The sequence below is a fragment of the Typopeltis vanoorti genome, chromosome 10 (genome assembly GCF_054136105.1).
Source record: "Typopeltis vanoorti isolate ZY-2024b chromosome 10, IOZ_Tvanoo_1.0, whole genome shotgun sequence".
Classification (NCBI taxonomy): Eukaryota; Metazoa; Arthropoda; class Arachnida; order Uropygi; family Thelyphonidae; genus Typopeltis; species Typopeltis vanoorti.
The window spans coordinates 88,624,140-88,642,090 of NC_143558.1; the positions used below are offsets into that span (position 1 = coordinate 88,624,140).

The 17,951-nt window shown below is 36.2% G+C and overlaps 1 protein-coding gene across 1 annotated transcript in view; it reads right to left on the reverse strand.

Moving 5' to 3' along the window:
* Positions 1-17,951, reverse strand: part of LOC150102573 (chromatin-remodeling ATPase INO80-like) — a 215,959-nt gene that overhangs the window by 157,995 nt on the left and 40,013 nt on the right. Inside the window, exons 2-3 of the mRNA XM_090398709.1 lie at positions 10,490-10,637; positions 3,824-3,921 (exon numbers count right to left, since the gene is read on the reverse strand). Coding sequence (XP_090254835.1) covers positions 3,824-3,921; positions 10,490-10,635 — 244 coding nt within the window. The 5' untranslated portion in view covers positions 10,636-10,637. The remainder of the gene's footprint in view (positions 1-3,823; positions 3,922-10,489; positions 10,638-17,951) is intronic.

Genomic DNA, 17,951 nt, shown 5'->3' on the forward strand with positions numbered 1-17,951 from the left:
AGTTACATCATTTCCCATTTCAAACTTCCTACTGACAATTTTCCTCGAAATTAATCTGTTATCTGTCATTATCCCAATGTTATTAATTTTATATTTCTGCCTTCTAAAGCACTTTTTATTGAATCAATCCACCTAGATCTTGGTCTTGTGCTGTGGCAATACTAGCAAAGGACACGTCTTTTGCTAACCTTTCCCATTCTGTTTAAGTAACTTTACCACCTGAGATTAGCTCTGCTAATACATCCTTGAATGCCAACTACATCAAGTTCCTTCCTAATATCCACATTTATTAATATGATAAAATTTTCTTACACGTTGTTCTTTTCAATATAAAAAGAAAAACATTTAAGATTTTATCCTGCTCAAAAATAAATGGTGATCACTTCCAATTTCAAATTCTCTACACTTTAGTGTCCTGCACCAGTGAAAAAACATCACTATTAACAATAACATAGTCAATGAGACTTTTCTTATTCCTTGCCTCTTCTCTCCATGTGAATTTGTACACATTTTTATGTTGAAACATTGTGTTAGTAATAACCAGTCCATGTCCTGAGCAGAAATCTAACAGGTATTTGCCATTATTATTAGCTTCGCTCTTTTCTCCAAATTTTCCAAAAATATTTTTGTATGTCTGACAATCGTTTCCTACCCTGCTATTTAGATCCCCAACAAGGACCAACTTTCCTTTTTCATTGTGTCAGTTGCTTCTCTAAAGCCTCAAAAAATTCCTCCACTTCTACCTTAGGAGAACCTTCTGTGGGACCATAGGCACAAATAAGTCTCATTGTTCAATTCCCCCATTCTGATATTTGCCCATATCACTCTACTTGAGACTGCCTGCCATTCAAGATTAGCCTTGTATTTAATGTCGAATGCTATGGCTACTCCTTTTCCTTGATTGTCATTGCCTGAATATAACATTTTGTATTTATTGCTCAGAAAATGCTCACCATTTTCAGTCACCCCTATTATGTTGATCTGGGACTTATCTAATTCCTCAACTAGCTCCATTTCTTTGCCATTCAGGATTTGTTCCAGGCTTACTTTTCACTGTTCGCCCTGCTTCCCTGGCGAAAACAACACGGGCCTTGTTTAACCGAGCGACACCCCAGCCAGCATGAAAATTTGTCATGTACCATCATTTTGTATTTTGGTTTAAGCCAATAAGAACATAATTTGATTGGCTAAATCCCAAATTGCCAGCCCATCCTCGTTAGTTCAGTATCCAAGTAGATACCCAACAGGGTGCACCACGAGGTAGTGAGGATTGGACATTAGGTCAGAAGCCATGGTCGGTTCTCCGCATTTCTTTAAAGGCTATGTGGAGTCTCCTCTCAGTTATACAGCTTTGACCCTTAAGCACCCCTGATACGAAGTCAAATGAATAAATTTATATGGAATAAGAGAGAAATTAGTCAAAACGCTAAATTAGCTGTATAAAAAACAGTGTTCAAACCAATTTTAACTTATGGATCTGAAAAATAAAACACTTCACCAAAGACTAGAGACCATAGCCATGAGTCCTGAGAAAGATTAGAGGCGTAAATGGATGGCATTCTATCCAGAAAAAAGACAATGTAGTTAATTAATGATCTTTCTCTCATATATCCACTTCAATCCCTCTCAGAGATGTTTAGTTTCTGCCTTGTGCCTCTTCAACAGATGATTTCATAGACAGTAGTCTACGAAATTGGTCATTATTATTCCTCCAAATTCATTAGAACAAGAGTCACTGCTAACCAATACCTTTTACAGTCCATCTTGAAACTCGCCCTACCAACTTCACTGCATTCTCTTTCATTCCATCTATTTCTGCTCTTTGGAACAGCCTTTCTTGCTGTTTTCCCCACAGAATATAACTTCGGTTGTCAAAAAAATCTTTCTCCTTTTCTTCTTACCTTCTTGTCCACACAGGGCTTTAATCTGATATAGGTCTTACAACCTTTCATGTATAGGTCAGATTATATACATAAAACTTCATAGCACTGCTTTATTTTGGCATTCTTCAGCTAACTGTCACTGGAAAACTTTCTGACTCTCTCTCCCAGGCAGGTCCAAACTCTTGTCTTCACATTTCTACATCTCCTACACCAGCCTGACATATTTCTCTGGTACCTTCTTCTCCCTCAGACACCTCCAGACTTCTTGTCTTGGCACTCTATCATTCGCTTTCTCCAGATCAATAAATACCAGATATAGCTCCCATTGCTTCTCTCTAAACTTTTCCATCATCTGCCGTAACCCAAAGATAGCATCTGTCGTCGATTGACCAGGCATGAAGACAAATTGCTTCTTTGCAATCTCCACCTCCTTCCTCAGTCTTCCATCAAGAATGCTCTTTAGGATTTTCATTATGTGGGATATCAACTTTATTCCTTTGTAATTCTTACAGTCTTGTGCATCCTCTTTACTCTTGTAGGTGGGGACAAGAGTACTTTCCCTCCATTCCTAGGGTATATTTTCCTGTTGACAAACTTTTATTAACAGGTCCCATAGCAGGTCAATTCTATCTTCCCCCAGTGCCTTTCATGCCTCCACCGATTTTCCATTCTACATTCTCTTTATAACCTCCTTCGCTTCCACTCTACACCATCTTCTGCACCATCATCTCATAAGGCTCCCCATCTTCTCTGTGAGTACTTGCATTTTCTTCATTCAAAAGCCCTTCAAAGTATATTCTCTTTCTTAAATCTGTTTCTTATATCCCCATCCCTCCTTAATACCCTTCCTCCAGTCTTTGATCTGCCTCACATGCATGATGTCCTTTGATGCCTTATTTCTACATTTTGCCAATCGATAAATCTTTCTCTGTCCTTTATTTCTAACTGATCATAAAGGTCTTGATATGCCATGGCCTTTGCCTGTGCAACAACTCTATTGGCGTCTTGCTTTTTCTCTCTGTCCTCTTCCACTCTTGACTCGTCCCATTTCTGCTTTGCCTTCCTCTTAGCCATCCCTGCTTCTTGTAAATTATTATTCCACCACCAACCCTCCTTCTGCTCTCTAATCTTTCCAAATGTTTCACCAAGCACCTCAATTGCACAGCTTAGAACTGCTTTTGAATTATGTCTCCACCAATCTTGTATATCAACTTTATTCCTATGTCTTGTGCATCCCCTTACTCTTGTAGATGGGGACAAGGGTACTTTCCCTCCATTCCTCGGGTATATTTTCCTGTTGACAAACTTTTAACAGGTTCCACAACAGGTCAATTCCCTCTTCCCCCAGTGCCTTCCATGTCTCCACTGGGATCCTGTCAGGGCACTCCAGCCATCTCTCTCCAGTTCCTCCATCCCACTTCCTTCTCAGCCTCACCAATACAGGTCAGATTATATATATAAAATATAAAACTCCATAGCACTGCTTTATTTTGGCATACTGTACTGTATTAATAAGGAGGATAAATCTGAAATATGACAGGACAACAAACACAAGGAACAACACCACCATTATGTAATGCCAGCATGGTAAGTGCTTTATGTTATGTGAGTCAGTGAGATGAAGTTTGCCTGAGATAACAAATGAATGCATAGTAGTTAAACATACAGGAATGTTTAACATTTATACCACTTAATATTCATATTTTTGATTTTGTTGATAGTTGTAAACAACTTGTAAAAGCGGGAACTGCCTATAGATTTTTTCATGTCATACTATCACAATATTCTCTACATCCCCTTGATGGTTTATATAAGGAATTTGATGTAGGTTTTACAATGCAAATTATCATTTTCTCAGACATAATACATATTTTTTTTTTTAAATTAATAGAAAGATTTTTGAAATGTTAGTATCATACATTTTTTCTGTTCTATCTTACCTTGACGAGAATTATACAATCCATTAACCAATTTGGGATCTTGCCCTTCGCCATCAGAGTGAGAATTATTATCTGGTTCAGTTTCATTTTCCCTATCACTAAAATGACAAAAAAAAATGTAGTCTACATACCATGTATATATATATTTTATAATGTTCCTTATAATAAGAAATTCAGAAGAGTAAAAGAACAAAATATCAAACAACCTATAAATTATTTGATGAGATTATCTTTTCTGCAACAACCTGCAAATTTTAAATTTTCAAGAATCAGCCTTCTTTAATTATCATCTTCAGCTTATTCTGGTGATCACACTACAGAGGGCATAAATGTTTGCATCCTATAATATAGAAGTTTTTGCTGGCAGTTTTCTGTAACCAATAATTTTATGGTTTGAAATCATTTAGCAATTCAAAAACTGAGCTATATTATTGGGGAAAAATAAAATGAAGGAGTTTGAGAGATCAACACAGTTCTTGAGAAGTCTGTATAAATCTTTAGACAGAAGTTGCTAAAGAAGTTATTTTTCTCTGTGAAACCATCCCATCATCTTAGGTGGCATCTTCGTATTGAAGGTTTGAAAATCCAGTATTGAAAATCCTGGAGGATACAAGATTCCACATACCTGCAAGCATATCAGAGAATGTTAAAGGAAAGACAAATGTTTCCTTACTGCACGCATTTTCTCAGTACATCATGAAATGAACTGGTCCTCTGCCTCATGCTTTGAGAAAAACATTCATTTTAAGAACTTAAGAATCTTCTGAAGTGATATGATCACAATGGCACCTTAAACACGTACCAAGGCTTCATGCTTGATGACATTTGAAGATCTCTTATTTGTTAATCATTAACAAATACAGAGGACGAGTTCATTTCGTGATGTTCTGAGAAAATGCATGCAGTAAGGAAACATGTCTTTCCTTTCACATTCAACGGTGCCCTCCCTTCATTAACAGTTAATGTAACCTGCTAACCCTCCATTAGGCTAATAACCACCTAAAGAACTTGTACAACAATGTTTCACACTTGATATATAAAGTGACATGCATTACTAATATGTAATTTGTTAGTGGTTTCAAAATAACTGCTGTAAGAAGTGTTCCAATTATTCTCTACACCTTCCTGACAATGAGACATATTGCAATTTATCCTCGGTTTGGCTCTAACAGCTTACAGTAGCTATATCAATAAAGACAAGTTATTTTTTCTAAATATTTGATATTAAGTGATATTCCTCATGGGCTCGCTTTAGTGAGTATGGACATGGCAAACCCGAGGTACCTGATGCTGGACCATGCCTTACTTCATGTAATATTACCTTGATTACCCTGATGGACCTGTGGTTTCGGTCAGGATTTTTCCATGCCTGCAGGAAAATTTTTTTGCTTAGGAATAGCTGGACTCTTTACGAGTCCAGGCTATTCCTGTCTTGGGCCTTTCTTCTCCATTTTCTTCCAACTTTCTTAATCATTGGGTCTTCCCACCTTAAGGCTGGTCTTCCAGGTTTCCTTTTGGTATCTCTCAGATACTTCATGTAATATACATCTGTTATATTATCTGTAGACTGGTCCCTCCCCTTCTTTCTTACCTCCAATGCTATTAGAGTATTCGAGGGCTAGGGGTGAATCTTGCCTATCTTGCTATGTCATTTCGCCTCATGCAGCCACCAAAGGGGACAAGCTATCCCCCAATAGGTGCCAGTCCCAAGTCCAGATAAATGCCGAGGGTTGATGTCAGGAAGGGCATCCGGTTGTAAAACTTCACTGCTAGCTGTAGCTATGATCAAATGAGTCGAAAAGAAAGTGACACAAGGGCTAGGGCATACCCCCTTAAGCAACGTGCAGCCACATCGTCCTACAGCTACTAGAAGTGGATGAGGGATACCACAACAAGGGCGGGTGCGGTTAAAGAAGCAAGCCCAGCAAGTGGAGAGAATGTTGGAAGCATGACTGGAAAGGGAAGAGAGGTGGCAGACATGATGAGGAAGAGGGAGTTGGAAGGGGGGAAAAAGGCAAAGGAACTAGGAGATGGGTATAAATTGTTTTACTCTGGAGCGAATAAAGAGGGAAGAAATGGTGTCAGAACTGTGGTGTGTGGCAGAATGAAGGGCAAAGTACTGAAGTGGGTATGAGGAACGACAGGATCATGCGAATGAAACTGGGGTCTTGGAGAAGAGCAACTGGTCGTCTTATGTGTATATGCCCCACAAGTTGGCTATATAGCAGCAAAATTTACATCAACGAATAGATTTAGCCTTAATATATGAATCAAATATGAATATATTAAATAATGAGGATCCTACTCTGTATTACCCTGCTAACAACCTAGTTCTTTGAAGACACCCCTCTAAGCACTACCGCCCATCTTGTATCTATCAACTAATTTCTTGCCCAACTCAATAGGTAATCATCAATACCTAATTTGCATATTACTATATTGAACAAAGGCTTTTCTAAAATCCAAATGAATCTCAACACTTCAAAAAAAAAACCCTCCATCTCAAGACTTCAAAAAAAAAAAAAAAGATAACATTTGTCGTAACAGGTCCCCACCCTTTAAAAAACATGCTATGCTCAACAAATCAATATCATGAATATCACGAATATAATTAATTCTGTGGGAAGTTTTCAGTACTGAGACTATATTATTATGTAATTAAATAGTTTAATAAAAATAAGTGATTAAAACCCAACAAGTTTCATAAGTTGTACGACTTACATCATCAGGGGTACTGGTACCTAAAAGTGTTTTACACGACAAAAGCCTATTAATTAATTGCACATACTAGATGCTTTTGATAATTTCAAAAGTGTAACATATAATTGATAAATTAGAATACAAATGGCAAATTTGTTACTGTATGCATGTTGGAACATTCCTAGTTATGTTCTGTGGCATCACACGTCTTACATACAAGGTCCGTGGCCTTTTCATGGGAGTGATGTGGAGGTTTTGGTAGATGTAGGAATCTTGATATTTTTTGTAAAGGTAAAAAAAGCCACTTTTACATTGTACTCACAGAGCAACGCAGCCACTTTTTAACATTCCTGATGTAAGGGAACATGACTGCATTCTTGAAATCTTGTTTAAGTAAGGGAGTTGCAGGAGATGTATTAAGAAATTTTCTGATTGTCTTGGGTTCAAAACCATTAAGTACGAGTTTCTGCCTGAGGTAGTGCAACTTCATTCCTCTTAATTGAAGTGTTTGATATATGGTATGCCCTGTCTCAAAGTTTTAATTAGGCCTAACTTTTGCAATAGATGATGTGAAGCAGCATTTAAAAATCTTTGCGTTGTGGTAGGTTTTTTGTATATGGAAAAGGATTACCTTCTTTCCTCATCGTTTACTTTGAAAAGGATATCAAGGAACAGACATTTTTTGTGTTGTTCTAGTTCAAAAGTGAATTTTATATTGGGGTGCAAACTGTTCAGATCTTTGAAAGCAATCAGCTCATCCATCGTTCCCAACCAAATGACATCAATGTAAAGTAACCAAATTTTTGGTTTCTTAAACAGAAGAAACCAAAAATTTGGTTTCTTCTGTTTAAAAAATACAGGCAGCCCTCAGTTTACACCTCATTTCTGTTCCTGTAAAAACGGGCGTAAACCGAACAAAATTTTAATGGGCGGTACAAAGTTATGTTCCACAGAGTCAAAAAAATATGCACATGAAGCAAGCGTAACATTATTATATTTAAAGCTTTGATAATACATATATATATATATATTTGTTAAAATCAAATTATTAATAACAAAAACAAAAAATTATATACAAAAAATATTAAATTTAAAAAGATATTACATATTTCTATGTCGAAGTTCCTGGTTTTGGATCACCTGTATTTTTTTTCGAAAAAAGTATCCAGTATTAACTGGCTAGATTTTCTTTTTCTTTCTTTAAGGAGTTCAGTGTAAGCTCAACTAGATGTGATTATACTCCTTTTTACATTCGCACTCTGTTCCCAATCGTGGTCCTTTTTGCAGAGTTCATCAGTCAATGTCTCTATGTTTGCAAGGATACGCTGTAAATCGGCCGTTTTTAGATCTCTCAGAGGACCTTCTTCATTTTCTTTCTGCTTCTTTGGATGTTGACTTAATTGTTCGGCTAATTCTTTTAAGTCTTCATTGGAAAGCGGTTAATCATGGCTCTCTAAGACTTTTGTCACATCTTTAGCTGTAATATCATCCAATCCCACCTCTCACGCAAGCTTGGTAACATCTTCAATAACATTCTCCTCTTGCTCTAATTCATCGAAGTTGTGCATAAATTTTGGAAGAAGTTTTCGGCATGCTCCTTTTAAACACTGCTGACAATTCGTTCCAAGCTGCCTTGATGTTGTTAATGCTCTCAGAAGAGAAGCATGGTAGAACAAAAATAATAATTTGTGTACCAATCTATAAAAAATGTCTTGGGTAACCCAAGCTTTCTTGTTCCATTTCCAATAGACTGGCAGCATGGCTTTTAGACCCTTGAAGGTGTGTGGTGTCTGTGAATGGTACACCAACATTGGTTTAAGCTTCAAAGTTCCAGAGACTTTTGCACCCAACAAAAAGCGTAAGTCTATCTTTTGCAGCTTTAAAACCTGGAGCGGAACGTTCTTCACAGGAAATGAAGATGCATGACAGTAATTTTTTCCAGTAGAGCCCAGTCTCATCAACATCAAAAATGAGATCAGGAGGATAACTTCCTTGTTCTACACAGTCTTGAAATTCTTTAGGAAAAGCAGCTGCTGCAGCAACATCTGCACTTGCCGCCTCACCACATAATTTGACACTATGGCACTTACTTCGAGACTTAAATCTCATGAACCGACCTTTGCTTCCTAAAAATGTTTCTTCGCCTCCATCTGTCTTTTTAAGATCCTCAAAAATTGTTTTTGCTTTCTCAGTTATAACAGCCTGCGTCAGAGGAATGTTTTTCTGATTGAAGTCATCCACCCATAATGATACTAATTTTTCCATTTTTTCATGAAGTTTACCCCTGCTATAACTTACATGTTTTGCATTTAGTACTGCCATAGATTGTAGCGCAGAAGGTTTTATTCTATCTGCATTTTTCATAATTGTAGTAACAGTCGATGGAGGCAAGTTCATACTTCCACAGATATTAGCTTGTCTGCCCATCTTCCATTCTTCGAATCACCTTCTTTTCAAGTGCGATTGATTTCCACACCTTCTTAACACCAATTTCCGCTAACTTTTCTGCACTTTTTTTTTTATTATCATCAGACATGGTACGTAATTACGTACTTTATCAATTTAAATACGTATGTATGTAAAAAAATTAAATAGAACAGTTAGGTAGATTCAACAGTAAAACTAGGTTTGATACATATATGTCGTAGTAGCTCGGTAAACACTAGAGTACCCTGCTAGCGTCGTTTCTCAATCAGACCACACTACAGTAAGAAAGCACGCGCAGGCATTAGGAGTTATTGTGAATCGGCGTAAATTGAACCGTCATAAACCGAGGGCTGCCTGTGTGTGTGTGTGTGTGTGTATATATATATATATATATATACACACACAAGGGGGGTCCTTGACCTACATCGTTTTGACTTTACGGAAGTAATCCCATAAATAATTTTAAAAATAAATTTCGACTTGAAGCAGTGCGATGTAAAATTCAAACGTCACAGGCGAACTTGTTTGTGAGCACGGTGGAAGAATATGCCGTTACGCGCCATTTGTTTGGGAGAGGTGGCATCGCTTGGGTCCCAGCATACAATCTTTGGGTACCGCATGCTTTGTTTACATCCGCTCTCTCACTTTTGTGTTTGGTTTTTTTGCGACTTTTTACCTTTCAATATGGTTCCCGAAACGTAGGGCAGACTTTTCCGATGGCAGTGTGTTGAAAAAAAGGAAAGCCATTACATTAGAAGTCAAATTAGACATTATTAAAAGGGCAGAAAAAGGGAGAAACGCCAACAAACATCGGCCGCACGTTGAACTTATGTCATACCACAGTTGGGACTATTATCGAGGATAAAAGTTCGCATCCTTGAACATGTGAAAGGATTGGCACCCATGATATCGACTGTGATTATGAAAAAACGTAGTAGGCTCATGATTGAAATGGAAAGGTTTTTTTCTTCTTTGGCTGGAAGACTAGCATCAATGCCGTATTCCAATTAGCCTCATGTTAATTCAAGAAAAGGCGAAAAGATTGTTTTGTTTGTTTTTTTATTATAGTTTCATTTTTCTGTACTATTCAGTAATTATGTTCTCCCTTTCATTTTCCTATGGCCTAGTTCTGTTTCTTGATATATACACATGACTTTCGGGTGTTTTAGCTTATGTAAGTAACTTAGGCTATGGTAATTCTGACTTGCATCAAAAATCGCCTTATATCAGTCCTTAGGAACAGATCTCCGACGTAACTTGAGGACCCCCAGTATATATAAATAAAAGAATGTTATACTTTTTTGTTATCTCACTGATGTCGGCAGTCTAAATATAGCAATATTCTTTTATTCTCTTTATATAAATGTACTTATTTTTGCTCTAAGGATACAGATATTATAAAAAGAGAAATATATCCATCCACAAGGTACTAATAAAGATTTGCTTATTTTGCTAATACTAATCAGTTTCCGGTTAGAATAACTCTAGTTTAAAAAATTTCCAGATTAAAAATTACTACATGCACACAAAATATATTACCTTAGAGATGGATTAAATATATTTTGAACATAGTCAAGAAATGCATCTAAACAAACAGCACGCTCCAACCGCTGATGGTGCAAAGGTTTAGCGAGAAGCCCATGATCATTACTTATGGAGGCTTCAGATACCGATCTATTAGCCATACCTACAAGTGAAAAAAACATTTAGCATATGATATGGATATGACTATGACATTATGCTCCAAGAAATGATAAAATATAATAGTGATGATAAACAAAAACAATCATAAATTTTTCCAATAAATAAATAAGCAATATCGGTATTCTTTCCTTCAGAAGTATCAGATATCACCAGTGATAATGATCAAAAAGCTGCATCATTTGAGTTTTTGTGGAAATCCTACAGGGCATGTTGCTTTTGTGATAATGTTACCTACCAAAATATATGTTGAAAAGGAAAATACCAAGCTGATGTACAATGTTTAGTTCATTTACTATTTTAATGCAAATCTTGCCTACAAACCTACAGTACATTAGTAATAATAATATGGATGGAATAAGAGCTATATAATCCAGAAACTCTGCTATTGGATCTAAGTACTTTTTTTTTCAAGCCATCAGGCCTACATAATAAGCAATGTAGTTATGATCTCTCAACACTGGGCAATGAAATTCTACAACAGAAAGACATTCATAAACATCCATAAACCATGGTGGCATCTGAATCTACCTGGTGATTAGAAGCAGATATTCTATCCACTCAGCAAACAAGTTGGATTTGTTTCTCTATGAATAGTTTCACTTTTGATAATTCATTTAGGACACTGCATATCCACTTCATTGTTAGGCTGTCACAATGCAGATCTGAAGACATGTAAAGGTTCAATCATTAGTCAAAGATGAAGCAATATCCAAAAACTGGGAGCAAAGTGGCTGCAGTGAGCAGGGAGAAAGTGGAATGCAATGTTAATCTGCATTTTTGGAGCAAGATTACCTTCACTTTTGATAAAAAAAAAAAAAAAAATGGAAAAGTTTCAGTCATGTAGGTTCAAATGTCAGTTCACTATAAGCATAACTGGTCACACAACTAAAGTATAATAAAATCTACAATGCAAGAGCTTAGTGACACCAGGAATGTTCAGTGGTTCTACAAAACCTGTGAAATGACAGGATCCCTACCCTCGAGGGAGGGGGAGTTTGTTATGGGTGGGTGAGTCAGCTGCGACATGCATAATGTACCATTAATGAAAGGGAGGTGGGATACAAGAAATTAACCTTATAACACAGTCTATATAATAATGCCTGGTTGAATTTCAGAAAGTATTGTTTACATCAGATTTCAATATAATTATGATCAATTCTTAGAACAGCACGATTCTAAATATGACACAACTGTTCAGCAATGGTATAGTACGCTCAAAGATCTGAGACCTTTCAACACTTCTGCGCAGGTTAAAAGAAAGAATCTATTCTGATAATAAGGTAATCAATCCGTATTGTGGGATGAGTGTTTATTATTACACGTCAGAAAATTAATTTCTCTTTTATGATCATTGTAGTTTTTAAAGTGGTAACAATTTTGCTTGTATGACAGTTGGAAAATTTTATATATAAAGCACGTGATTTCACGTGGGAATGGTAATGGATTAAGAGTAATCCTTGTTGTGAAGTGGGGGGGGGGGTAGCCATTGGCTGAGAAAGTGTTGAGGATGTGGTTTAGTTCTGTGGTTAGGGCATTGTCATTTGAACAGATAAGTTTAGCCCTGTTGTGTAGTGTCTTAATAGCACCATATTGTTGGGGAATGTATCTGCCTGTATGGGTGGGTTATCTAATGTAGCAAAGCCATATGGTTGGTTTTTGTGGGGCAGAGCTTAAGGCTTTCACTTCAAAAGTCAACATAAAAAAGTTGGCCAAGGGTGGGGAGAGTGGTGAACACATTGATTGTCCCCTCTACTTGTTTGTAGAATTTTCTTTGCCAACCAAAATAATCAGAGTTCACTGTGAGCTGAAATAGGACTGAGATATCGGGAGAAAATTTAGCTTGGATTAACTCTAAGGTTTCTTTGAGTGGGACATTTGAATAAGGAGGAAATGTCACAACTGACCATCATGTCAGTATGTTGGAGTATAAGGTTTTCTATGCTGGCTTTGAAGTGGGCTGAGTTTTTTTTTTGTGTGTGATGGTGTGTTGCCAGTATATAGTGTGAGCACTTTGGCCAAATGTTTAGCTAATTTGTATGTGGGGGAATCAATGCCATCCACTGTGAGACGTAATGGCACATTTTCTTTATGTATTTTTGGAAGTCCATGAACTGTTAAGAATAGTAACCTAGTTTTTGTTGAGGTTTCCGTCAGTTTTTAACACTACTGCGGCTTCCTTGAATAAACTATGTCTATAATCGTCATTTAAATATGGCATGGAGCTATTTTGCCACTCTATCGTGTGGTTAGACATACAGAAATGATGTGCTAAGCCGGAAGAAATACTTCTGTGGTTTACATCACCAACATGCTCTCTCTGTCTGATCTCCAAACTCCGTGAAGTTTGTCCGATGTAGGCGAGACCACAGGAGCAAGGAATGTAATATACTACTGGATATTTGTAGAATGGCACCTTGTCTTTTGGTGATCCTAAAAAATGTTTGATGCTGGTGGTTGGTTTGAAGATCATTCTGATGTTGTGGGCATTTAGTATTCTAGCTATTTGATTAGAAATTGACTTGATGAAGGGAATCACTACAGTAGAAATGTGCTAGGAGTTTGGCTCTTCTTGTCTGGGGTTGTCAGCGTATAGATATTTTTTGATGATGTTCGGAGGGTATCCATTTTGTGATAATGTTTTGGCTATTGGTGAGATTTCAGTCTGTGTATCCTCCTCTTCTGATATAAACTTACATGCTCTATTTTTCAACATATGGATAATGCTTAGTTTGTGTGTCTTGTGATGGTTAGAAGTATAATGAAGGTATCTTCCAGTGTCTGTCAGCTTTCTGTAAATAGATAAATTGACACTATTTGAGTGTCTTTTTATCAAGATGTCTAGAAAATGCAGATGGTTGTTGTTTTCAACTTCCAGAATGAATTTTATCTTATGTATAGAGTTGATTTTATTCAGAAATGATTTTAGGTTTTCTAAGCTATCTTGCCATATAATGAAATTATCGTCAACATATCTCCACCATATAGATGGTCTAGGGGAGATTGTTGAGAGAATTTCTTTTCAAGTTTTTCCATGAAAAGGTCTGCACAATATGGTGATAGCAGACTTCCCATTGCTAGGCCTTCTGATTGTTGGTATATGGTGTTATTAACCTTGAAGAAATTTAAACATAGTGTTTAAACATCTGTGTGATGTCTAGAGGAAAGAGGTCTTGAATGATGTTTATTACCTCTTCTACTGGTACATTGGTGAAGAGGGATACAATATCCAGACTGGCTAGTATGTCTGTTGGTTCAATCTTAATGGCTTGGAGTTTATTTATAAAATGCTGACTATTCTTGATATAGCATTTGGTTGATCTTATTTTGTTATTTAATTAGTTTACAAGATGCTTAGCCAAAAGGCAAGTTGAGGATGATCTCCCATCAACGACTGGACGGAGAGGTATATCCTTTTTATGTATTTTAGGTGTCCCATATAATCTGGGAGTAATGGGACGAGAGGATTTTATTTTCTCTTCACCTCTTCTGGCCAAATGTTGCAATTACAGATTAGTTGGTTTGTTTCATTGCGATTTTTTATGGTGGGATCTTTGTCTAGGATCTTATAGATAGAGTTGTCTGATAGTAATACGTTTAACTTATCATAATAGTCTTTAGCGTTAAGGATGACTGTTGAATTTCAATTATCAGCCTTGGTAATGATAATATCTTTGTTTTTCTTTAAGTTTAGGATTGCCTTTCTATCATAAGGAGACATGTTGAGAATAGGTTGTTTTAGCTTTGGCTAGGATTATGATACTTTTGAATCTAATAGTGTTGGCTACAATTTGCAGTAGTGGATATAGGCATTTTTCAATTCAACACATAAAATCTATTTTAGGAATGTGCTTTGGTGTAATTGCAAAGTTAAAGCCTTTTTTGAGAATGTCGGATTCATTTTTTGTCAGACTATGATTTGAAAAATTGAAAATCACTTTGTCGTCCAGGAGACTGTTCTGTACCCGATATTTTTTCTGGTAAAGTTCATTGAATTTCTTAATTTGTTTTTCTTTATAAAGTTTTAAAGTTTTTTTCCTAACTGTGTTGTATCATTTGATCTATTTGGCTCCATATGGTATATTCTAAATTGTTGGAAATTTCATCAAAGAACCTACGGCAATTAATATCACTTTGATTAAGTTCGTACCTCGTGTTCTGAATCCTTTCCCTTATAAGTGCCAATGAAGTGCGTAGATAGATTTTTTTTAGCTGATATAGAGTTTATATGACCTTTGACTATGAGGAACTTTGGGATGATGGAGAATTCTCTGCAACGTTTAAGAAATGTTAGGTGGTTTAGAAGTTTGGTCTTTCACGGAAAAACTTGAAAAAGAAATTCTCTCAACAATCTCCCCTAGACCATCTATATGGTGGAGATGTTGACGATATTTTCATTACATGGCAAGATAGCTTAGAAAACCTAAAATCGTTTCTGAATAAAATCAACTCCATACATAAGATAAAATCCACTCTGGAAGTTGAAAACAACAACCATCTGCATTTTCTAGACATCTTGATAAAAAGACAATCAAATAGTGTCAATTTATCTATTTACAGAAAGCCGACAAACACTGGAAGATACCTTCATTATACTTCTAACCATCACAAGACACACAAACTAAGCATTATCCATATGTTGAAAAATAGAGCACGTAAGATTATATCAGAAGAGGAGGATACATAGAAATATCACTAATAGCCAAAGCATTATCACAAAATGGATACCCTCCAAACATCATCAAAAAATATCTATACAGTGACAACCCCAGACAAGAAGAACCAAACTCCCAGCATATTTCTACTGTAGTGATTCTCTTCATCAAGTCAATTTCTTATCAAATAGCCAGAACACTAAAAGCCTACATCAGAGTGATCTTCAAACCAACCACCAGCATCAAACATTTTTTAGGATCACCAAAAGACAAGGTGCCATTCTACAAATATCCAGGAGTATATTACATTCCTTGCTCCTGTGGTCTTGCCTACATCAGACAAACTTCACGGAGTTTGGAGATTAGACAGAGAGAGCACGTTGGTGATGTAAACCACAACAGAAGTATTTCTTCCGGCTTAGCACATCATTTCTGTACGTCTAACCACATGATAGAGTGGCAAAATAGCTCTATGCCATATTTAGACAATGATTATGGACATCGTTTATTCAAGGAAGCTGCAGTAGTAGTGTTAAAAACTGGCAGAAACCGCAACAGAAACCAGGGTACTATTCTTACCAGTTCATGGAAAAACCTCATCCTCTCTCTAAATCCATCTGAACTACAGCTAGCTAGTAATTACATTATGCATTTACATCAAACACGCATGCATGATAATTATTAAGAACAATAAGTCCACTCAGTCTCTGTCACGCGAACGTGTAACCTTAGCTACTAGAGTGTTTACAACGTTTTTAATGTTCCTTTCAATTTGCATTTACTAGTAATTTTTATACTTTTCCATCAACGCCTTGAAAAAGCTAGACAGTTTGCCAGCGAAACTGGAAGGCAAAGAATGTTAAAATATTTATATATGGTCACTATTAAACAATAAGTTTTTTATACTTAGATTAAAGTTTAATTTAATTTATATCCTGCATACACTGTAAATTCCTTCAATTATTTAATAAGCATACCTTAAACTGAAAAAAAAAAGGAACAGGACCCATGTCTCCTCTGAACTAAACATTTTTAGAGATAAGACAATGTGTCATTTAACATGCTACCCAACATCAGCAGAAAAGAAGATAATGACCATTAGTGTGAAAAGCCAGCACAAGAGCTGCAGAAACACCATATCAGTATAACTAGCATTACCGAGAATAGACTTAAGAATAAAAGAGGTGAGAAGCAAACATGTAATAACTAAGGTGAGAGCGCAAGCAGTGAAAGGGAGGGGGGGGGAGGAGAAATGTGTAACTAGAGTATTCAATGCTAAACACATTCTTGAATAAGAGTTCATTTCAGGTGGAGGAATAGGCAAAGTTTGGACATTTTCAAGATGAGAAATTGGACAATGACTAAACAGCAGAGAAAGAAATGAATTTCAGATATATAAAAATGTTTTTGGAAAAGTGCAAGGTTCCTAATAATGTTAAATACTACCAGCTATATTTCTACTCAAAACAAGCTAGTCATCATTAATAACATATTTCTACGTAAAAATGTGTACACAAGGAGATGATACACAAACAAGAGAAACGTTATGATATGGTTGATGTAACATTCATATCTTATTTGCCCAAGATGCATGAGTGTGATTGAGAGGAGGGGGGTTAAATTGCAAGTGCCCAATACCTGGTTTTAAAGTAGGATAAAAATGACTTTCTTACTGGAAAAACAAAAAGACGTACTAGTTTTGAAGAGATTCAAACCCTTGCATACAAACCATAAACTGAAATACACGTATATTACTAGGGGGAAAAAAAAGTCTGAAAACAAGAACCTATTAAAGAATCTACTGAATCTTTAGAGAAGTGGCAAAATCTGAAAAAAAGTGATACAGAAGGATGTTGAAAATTTGTCTGCCAGGAGAGAAAAATAAGAACTTGAAAAACAGTCCATGTAAAGAAGACATTGTGGCTAGAAGGTGCAGGATAAAGTGACTAACAAAAGTCATAATTAAAAAACATGATTTTGAATAGAATATAAAAGATAAAATCATGAAGATAGCAGCAACCTATTTTGAAAGCTACTAAAAAAGCTTACATAAATAAAAGTTGTTGGGGATAAAACTAAGAACTATCATGAAGCAGGTCTATATAGACATGTGGAAATGTTTGCAGCCATAGAGCTAGGCCACCCAAAGAAAGACTGTTTTAAGCTGGATTATAGTCACTAATTAGAGGAACTTTTTTTCATAAAAACTTTTTTGAACAGTTCCCAAGTCAGTCTATCTACAGCAGAGGCAAGTAGGGTTTTTTCCTCCTGAAAATTTGGGTTTTAATCTTCTAACTCAAGAAAATCGACTGTAGATTCCACTTAGTCTGTTTCTCGGATGAGCGCAAGATTAAAATTAAAATTACTAATAGTCTTGGACCAGCAATTTGACTAAAAGTGTTAACTGGCTTCCTCTTAGTGTCCAAAATTTAGAACTAAGCAGCCTGCCTTCCTGCTTTTGGGGAATAAAGCTGTTAGCTGTAAGCAGATATCATGAAGTAGCAAAATATACTGGAGACTAACGAAAATGCAAAGAAATGACTGAAAAAGAATCATTGATCATATTATATATTATGTTATCTTCAAATATAAAAACCTGCAAACATGGATATCTAGACTAATTACTCTGAAAAATTAGTAAATAA